General features: G+C 41.9%; 1 protein-coding gene across 1 annotated transcript in view; it reads right to left on the reverse strand.

The window, feature by feature from the left end:
- mycbpap (mycbp associated protein) overlaps positions 1–8,554 on the reverse strand; it is an 11,589-nt gene that overhangs the window by 2,375 nt on the left and 660 nt on the right. Inside the window, exons 2-17 of the mRNA XM_035660360.1 lie at positions 7,774–7,895; positions 7,499–7,634; positions 7,260–7,357; positions 6,959–7,142; positions 6,618–6,733; positions 6,342–6,492; positions 5,914–6,032; positions 3,169–3,293; positions 2,889–2,997; positions 1,943–2,135; positions 1,610–1,797; positions 1,373–1,519; positions 758–856; positions 447–574; positions 215–342; positions 33–144 (exon numbers count right to left, since the gene is read on the reverse strand). Coding sequence (XP_035516253.1) covers positions 33–144; positions 215–342; positions 447–574; positions 758–856; positions 1,373–1,519; positions 1,610–1,797; positions 1,943–2,135; positions 2,889–2,997; positions 3,169–3,293; positions 5,914–6,032; positions 6,342–6,492; positions 6,618–6,733; positions 6,959–7,142; positions 7,260–7,357; positions 7,499–7,634; positions 7,774–7,895 — 2,155 coding nt within the window. The remainder of the gene's footprint in view (positions 1–32; positions 145–214; positions 343–446; positions 575–757; positions 857–1,372; positions 1,520–1,609; positions 1,798–1,942; positions 2,136–2,888; positions 2,998–3,168; positions 3,294–5,913; positions 6,033–6,341; positions 6,493–6,617; positions 6,734–6,958; positions 7,143–7,259; positions 7,358–7,498; positions 7,635–7,773; positions 7,896–8,554) is intronic.

Raw genomic sequence — 8,554 nt, forward strand, 5'->3', positions numbered from 1 at the left:
CAGTTGTCGCTGACTTTTCAGTTGCCGCTGACTTGGACTCTCCTTTTTTGCCATTTTTTAGTCTGGACCTCGACCCACTCTTCTCCTCTTTAGCAGGTGCTGCTCCCTTTTTCTCACTCTTCTCATCTTTGTTGTCAGCCGTATCTGTGATGCAATAACACAGTAGTAACCAGCATGAATTCAATACCTTCCAAAGTATGAGTGAAAATCTCACCAGCATCTGTAATTATGGATTCCTCCTTTTTATGGACTCGTTTGTCTTTCTCTGGAAGGCCCAGCAGGTTTTTGAGCCACATGGCCTCAACATCCATTCTGTCCAGCAGTTTCCTCCACAGCTGCTGCCTGCAGGGGGCAGCACACACCACCGTAACGTGTGGGTTTACTACACTGAGTGTGCAGCTGTGGAGCATGGGGATGTGTGTATGACTCGTGTGTTTATGCCTCACCCTATAGTTGCTGCTGTTAGATGGTGGTGTTTCAGTTCAGAAGGTTCAGAAAGCTGCAGAAGCAGAGAGTTGAGCTCGGCCAGGCTCTTTTCCTGAGCTGACTCTTGGTCGGACAGAGACAGCACAACCTATGGACATATATGTTATGTCTTTGATGCATCATCATAGTGTAAAATTTTACAAAAGGGTGCATTCGATGAGGCCTTTAAGACTATAACCTGCTAAATGTATCAACCTGCTAAATGTACTGCTAAAAGTATTCAGAACTGTTAGAGTGTTATTATGTTTTTATTACTAAACAATGTCTCTACCTGTCGGAGTGTATCAACAGAGAGGTCCCAGGAGCATCCTGGATTCACCTCTTGCCACAGTCTCTTTAGGTCCTCCACTGGCTGATCAAGGTACTGCAGCTGAAACAGTGTAAGTAATAGTAAGTACAAACACGTGACGACAAGACTCCCATGGATACAAGTAACTGTCACACTACAGGATGACAATCGTCCCCTGGTAGTTATCTCCTCTATCAACTAGGATGCATGTCCCCATTTTCATTCACTCCTCAAGGGAAGAGAAGAAATATGTGTGCCACCCTTTGTGGTGATAAAATGTGGCTATGCGAAAGCCAAGAGGGTTGTAATCATCCTAATATTTAATAAAGTGTGAAAAGTCCTCTATAAATCCCAATTACAGGTTTGATGACCTATAAATAGAGGTAATATTACACTCTTAATGTTTGGTTTCACCAGTGCTATTTGTCTACTGTCTCCTATAGCTGAGGAGACCTGCTCTATATTCACTAGGCCAATCTAATCAGCCTCCCAATTAACCAAGTCAGATTCCTATTGCACTGCCATGGCAACATATCCTCTTTTGTACAGTGCAGAGTCACACAGAGAACACTGACATTAGCAATATATAGCAGTTACCTTGGGGTTTTTGGTTAAAAACCTTTGCTCTTCAGTGATATAGAGTTCTGCAGGTGAGCTGGGTCTCTCTGGGGTGTGGACCCCCTGCAGCACCTCATACACAATCGACCTGCACATTTCTACCATCACTATCTTTTCCAGCTTCGTCTGCTTGTGCACACAGAAACAGACAAAAACACATATGGGTTTCTGTTTATAAAAACCTTGAACACCGTTCACCGTTTAATTGCACACCACCTCTAAGAACAGCCTCTGGTCTGCAGTTTTGTCCTGGTACAGAGCCACGCCCCTCAATGTGACCTGCATGGAGGCTCCTTGCAGCAGCACGGGGTGGGTGTTGAGCTGCCACAGTTCTGTTTTGATGCCTGGTTTCTCTGACTTAAATATAAATTCCACCTGCTGGGTGTCACCTGGAAGGATCACACCTTGGGTTGGAGGGGAAGCAAAATGGAAAGCAGAAAGGTGGCTTGAGTACTGGTTGACAGACACAGTATGATGGGCTGACACAGGGACAAACAGTGTATGACGTGAGAGCGGTGGCAGCAGGTGTGTGATTGTGTTTGTGTGTACCAGAGGAGCAGTTGAAGTAGAATTGCGGACTCTTTGTTTGTGATGGCAGGTTAGGAAAGCTGTGTGGCACGAGAAGCTGCTGCCAGTTGTAAAAGATAGCTGTGCTGCCTTCGTTGTGCAGCTCCAGGTGCGATGAGGCTCTTTCTCCAGTCAGGGCCTCAAAGAATATTGTGGCATTGATTCCAACTTCTCCCTAATCAATGAGTGTTGGAGAGCCAAAGCAAAGCAAAGCAAATAACATATTACCTTGCCACCTGTTCATATATGTGTGTGAATATTTGCTACAAGATACAAACACAAATCAGGACAAATGTCACCTGTAAGACACAAACTGCGGGTACAGGTTTTTGACCCCAGTGTCAGATTGTACAAACAAAAGGTCAGCTGCTAATAAAGGCCGGGTAGGAAAACATTGAGGGGGTGAAATTACTTCAACAACAGCTCACAAGGTAAATGTATTATAATGTCCATTTCCACAGCATGAATGCCATTAGTTGTTTTCTCCTTTGCCATACTCCTGATTGATGTCAACATACAGTCAACAAAAACAAATTGCATGTTTTTTCACATTAAAAGCATACATATAAAGCAAAGGCTGCAAAGACTGTTAATACGTTAATTCAAAGTTAATTTTAATTTAAGGTACCTTAACATTGTTCGGAGAAACAAACAAAGAGGAACATCTGACGTGACTCTTGCTGTAGTGATGGAATTAGTGCTGTGGAAATGGACATATACTGAGTTTGTCAAGTCAACAGGCAAATATGGGGGAAGTGTAGCGTTTTCATTAACTGGGAACAGGAGATAAAATAAATAAAAACATCTAAAATAAGGCTGCACTTCTTTGAGGTAACTTATTATATTTGAGAATTTACATTAGTTATGGTTTGAAATGTATACTGTACTATAATTTATAACGCCAAACTGTGTGAAAGACGTTCTGTACCTGCTTAGTGGCAGAGTTTCCAGTCCAGCTAGCAAGCTGACCACCGAACCTCAAGGCAGGAATAAGGAGAGCATCAGACCGAACATTATCATACTGTGCCAGTGGATCACTGTGGAGGACAGCAGTAGCACACAGTCCATGAGTTAGACATTTAGTGAATAAGTATGTTAATCATCAGCTGTGTCACAGTTCAGATTTCCACTTATTAATACTCGAAAAAGTTGGACTTTGAAGAAGAATGAAAAAATATTGAATAAATAAGATAAAAGTTTTTTCTCACAGGTCCTCCTCCTTCTTCTTGTTGTGCTCCTTCTCCTCTTCTTCCTTTTCCAGTAAGGGACTACGACACACTGTGACAAAAGTAGCTGGCTTGCCAGCGCCAATCACCTCCAGTCCATCAATGTCCTGTAATCAAAGTGACACAGAGCGGTAGCTTTGAAGGAAGAGGTCAGCTTTGCATGTTCATTCGACATTCTGGTCATTCAGTCCAACATCAGTAGATACGTACATCCTGTCCACTCACGTCCAGAAGGTACAGCTAGAGAGGACAAAATTAGGTAACGACACGTTCAACATGACAGGACGAGGTGTTGTGGAACACACTGTCCAGTTGTCAGTGACTACATTAAAGCTTATCAAGGTGCACATACACTGTCCTTCAAACTCTTCCAAGTTGCTTTACTTCCCTTCCCCTAACAGTATTAGACATCTGAATGTTCTCTGAATGAAGCTATCAGTGAGGACAGAGCTCTATCACTATATTATGTGACAGGCAGAGTGAAAAAAGGCAAATATTGTTCTCCCTGTCCTAAAACTTCAAACTTCTCTCCTGTACTGGAGGGTTGATTTGCTTTCTCTGCTTTCTCTCCTTCCTCTCTAACAACTTACCATCCTCTCTCTCTCCTCTTTTCCCTCTTAATAACCCCTTCCTGTTCCCACCATCATCTCTCTCTCTGCACATATGTCACAAAGCCATAGACAAGTCAGATGCTGACAGGACGATCTGTCTCCGTCTGTGTGATACTCAGAAGATACTTCAGCTGGATACTCCAGCACGACAGAACACACTGCTACCATTTCCTCTCATGTCACAGATGTGACTATGTGTGTGTGTGTGAAAGCGAGAGCAAGAGAGGGAGAGATGGGGGAGATGAAAAAAAGATGTAATTTGAATAAACCTTCCCATAATCAGCACCTGTTACTTAGGGTTTGAAATAGGATTAAATGGGAACTGGCTGTGCAAAGAAGTGCACATTAGTGCAAGTGTTTACCCCAGAACCTCCTGCTCCCTTTTGATAGAGTCATTGTAATGCAGAGAGAGCAATAAGGCACGTTCGGTCCCTTTTCTTGGGCTCTGTCACCCCACAGATCTACTGATGAACAGTGCTACTCTGTGACTGGACACACTCCAGATCTCTGTGTTAGCATGTACATGAACACACAAGTGTTTATGGAAGGGCTGCAGTGGTTCATTAATCTCATTATGCATGTGCATGTTTTGCAGGTGATAAAATGTATCATCACATATTTACAGTTTTACACATTTACACATTACAACAGTATGTGAACAGATTTGTGTGTGTGTTTTGACCGTGCGCCCGCATACATGTGTGTATTTGTGTGGGCGTGCATTGGCATTGGGTTGTCTGTTTTGGCCAACTGCTGTGGTTTGTTCCTCAGAAAAAGAAAAAAACAAAGAACAGTGGCTGGATGTCCACAGGGTTCTTTAAGATAACAAGACGATCATGAGCAGCTAGCAGTCCATGCATCTAGAGACAGAATGTCCTGAGGGTGTGAGCAGCTTCAGTGAGATGTGTGGTTGGAAGACAAATGGTAATTAAGTTGTTTGTGAAATTAGATAATTGTACAATGTTAGTTAGAACAGAAAAAAAGGTGTAATGTGAATAATGATGATTTGGATTGTGGCCTCAAGTTTTAGAACTGTGAGGGACAGAGGTGAAGGGACAGCTGCATGAAAGATGTTCTAAAAACAAAGTTGAAGGTTGTTGTAGTTTGGACCACTGATTTGGCCCGCTCACTAACACAGTCAGCAGGTGAAGCTTCAGCAGTATCAATATCTGCAATATGCATCAAAAATGGCGCTCGTTCACTGAGTTGTAACCCAGTCTAATGGACACGGACATGACATATATTTTCAGGTTCAGTGTGGATTACACTTTCTGGGAATATCCATCTCAAACAAAGGATCCATACATGTGCTTAGAAATCATAGACAAAGAGACACTCCTTATAACTCCGTCACATGTTTACGTTTTCTTCAGAATCAAAGGAATCAAGTAATAGTTGTCTTTACAGACATGAGTACAGGAACAGGAACTGCTATTAGCTAATTCGGCATACTTTTACTGGTTTTACTGGTGCCAATTCAGCAAAATGTAGACAAATATAGGCAAAAAGGTGGCGTGCAGTTGGGCCCACAGTGGTGGACTCCAAAAGGCACACTGGAGGCATCATACATTACATATCTAATGGTGTTGCATCACACAATCACCAGTGTACCCAAAGGTAATGACATGTTTATACGTTTATTTATGTTTTTGTGATTTGTCATGCTTTACTGGAAATGCCAACAGGCCGTAACTCATAAGAACCTGAGTAAGTATACAATACATCCCATGTAATTATATGTTTATATACTACAGTTTAAAACAATTATGTCCAAGATATGTGCTGAGTGGAATATTTTACAGCTAGATAATATAATTCTCTCTGGTGGACTTCAAACATACATTATCTGTGGCAATTCTATACAGTAATTTGTTGTTGCTTAACAGCCAACAAACACGCTGATACTGATGTATTAGCAAATAGCTCAGCCTATGTGGTGTTTAGCTCTCATTAAAAACCTTTGACCTTTTCAACCTTTTACATTTTTACTATTCATTAGGAAATGTTATGAGTTTAAGGGGCTTATTGCAAGGTTACAATAGAACCAATTGTATTAATTTGAAGTGCTACCGAACCAAGGCAGCATTCAGTGTTAAAGTTCATATGTTTGTGTTACCGGCTTTTTGACGTCCAAGTCCTGTAGGACCTCTCTGAGCTCCTGGCACCGGTGCTGCAGGTATACACTCTGGTCCCAAGTCCGAGAGGCTGGACGCAGAGTCTCAACACAGATTATTCCTAGAGGATGAAACATTTCCCACAGAGAGAATATAGCTCTCATTATAGAGTAGTCCCGTAAAAAAGAGGCTCTTCTTCGTCTTCTGTTGTTTGGATGCTGTATGCAACAGACACATCCACTTTACGTTGCATTGCCTCTCTTTGCAATTCATCTTCTTTTGTGGGCTTATTTAACTTCACAGAGCATTTTTTTTTTCAATTTGGGACACCATTTGGTTTTATGTGAACTCACAATCAGAAGGAAGAGGGTTAATAACAAGGCAGAAGGGAAGAACTGGGGCATGGCATACTGTAGGTGTCTGTGTGTACCTGATTCCTGGCGTATGCTGCTTGGTTGTCCTACATGTGTGACAGGTCCCCGTCTGCCCTGCTCCGTCTGTGTCAGAGTGGCTGAGATGCCACTCATTTCATCTCCATAACGCTGGGGGAGACTCCAAAACTCACTGCCCACACGATTACCCTACAACAAGTAAAGACACACGACTGAAGACGCTACAGAGGAAAGGATAACAGAGCTTAAGAAATGTTATTTGTTGTAGAAATATGACAAATATGAGTATGGCAGACAACTAAAGACAGTCATACATATCCAGAGTGGATGAGTGGCATTGTTTGGTTTAGAAATTCCCTCTGCTCCTGAGTTTCTCTGAAACGGTTTGCTTGGTTCATCAGTAAGTTTTCGACTGGCCTGTCAAGCAAGTCTTGAAAGAGTTGAAAAGGGCAAAGGGTGAATAAAGAAATAGATGGAGAGGAGAAGTTAATAAATACAAAGGGAAATTAAAGCACCAAATATATTGCTCTTTTTTTTGCTTTAAAAGAGAAACCTTATCTGAGATTCCCTGCTGTAGTTTACAGATTAAGGTTGTAATAATGATGTAAACAGGTCCATTTCTGGTGCAGGTTGCTGTACTCTCTAATCTGCTCACCAGATAAGAAGCCCTGCTGCCGTCTGCGCTGCATCATATGTGTATGCCAGTGCTGCAGGGCATTACTCTGGATGTTTCTGGAGTCTGAGGGGAGCTCACGCCCTTTGTCCGCGGCCTCAGAGTGACGCCTCACTGGGGCCGCAGATGGAGGATCTTTCTGGGAGTTTGGTATTCGCTTCATCAACTGGAAGGTGGAGCGAGGATAGAAGGAACTAGAGGTAACTTACGCAGCAGCTTGACAGGTTTTAAATACTGTATGTAAATCAAATTAATTCTCTTTTTATATTGGTTCTGAATTTACCTCTGTCTCCCCTTTGGCTTCCAGATAACTTCTGAAATCCTCTAAACTACCCAGGATGCTATGTGGAAGAATCATGCCTTGTTCATCAAACCGAAGCCCTTCCGATTGTGAAAAGAGGACAGGGACAGAAAAAAAGTGGGGTTTTAGCTTCAAGGATGCACATTATGACTAAGACTTATGTTTCAATATGCTACTGTACTGTATGTTATTATCCATGAGGGCGAAAGAATACAACTAACCTGCGTAGCCCAGAGCTTGAGAGTCAAGGTCCAGGTTCACTGGATGAGCCACGGCATTTCTATCTTCATCAGATGGCTGTGTCTTAGCTATGAGCACTGGTTTTTGACGGCCCTTGGGTGGCTTTGGTATATGAAGCTGCAGTCATAATCACATACTCAGTTAAATAATAATGAATAAAAGTATCCTGCTGCCACACACACATGATTTGTATCTTGTTTGGAGTTAATTTTTTTTAACAAATGGCAAATACAGCATACGGATGAAGTGGGTTTACTTTATGGAGGTCCTGTGGGTTAATGGCCAGAGCCTGGACGTCCCTGCCTCTGAGAGTGGAGGTTTTTGACTGGCTTTCAACCAAGATGTGCAACTCCTCGGATGTTTTTAGCTTCTTGTTCTCTGGAAGAGAGGAGAAACAGTGTGTGTGTTTGAGTAACATGTTGAGTGGGTGCTGCTGTAATACTTAAAAGTATATACTTTATACCTGTGTAATCTCTGCACACACAGATTATAATGATCCATGTTGTTTATTAGTAATGCCCTGGTTTCAACATTTTAAATAGTGAAAAGAGGTTCAACTTCATTGTGTGCAAAGTACACCATCAGTGCTCACACAAACACACACCCACATGCGGACACAAAGAGATTACCCTGGAACACTGACATGGTTATGCAATTCTGTTAATTTGTCTTTATCCAACTGGGCCTGATTATAGTTTCCATGGCCACAACAACAATTATTAGTCCTTGGCTTCAATGTTTTCAATCACAGACTCAGTTCAGTTTATCAGATAAGTACTTTGCTTTGCTGGAAGAGAAAGATGCCCTTAGCCCTCGAGGAAGGAAACTGCACCAGATCCACATCGACTCTTTGCTTCCCAACCTAACTATAAAAATGGTGGTGCAATGCAACTAAGTACATTTAATCAAATACTGTGATTAAGTATAATAATAATAAGTACAATTTTGAGTCACTTTTTTATGCTACTTTAGACTTAATACTTGCTACATTTCAGAGGGATATATTGTACTCCACTAACAGTGCATTTATTAGACAA

This window comes from Morone saxatilis, unplaced genomic scaffold (assembly GCF_004916995.1).
Source record: "Morone saxatilis isolate NCDOM2014 unplaced genomic scaffold, NCSU_SB_2.0 Contig17, whole genome shotgun sequence".
Lineage (NCBI taxonomy): Eukaryota > Metazoa > Chordata > Actinopteri > Moronidae > Morone > Morone saxatilis.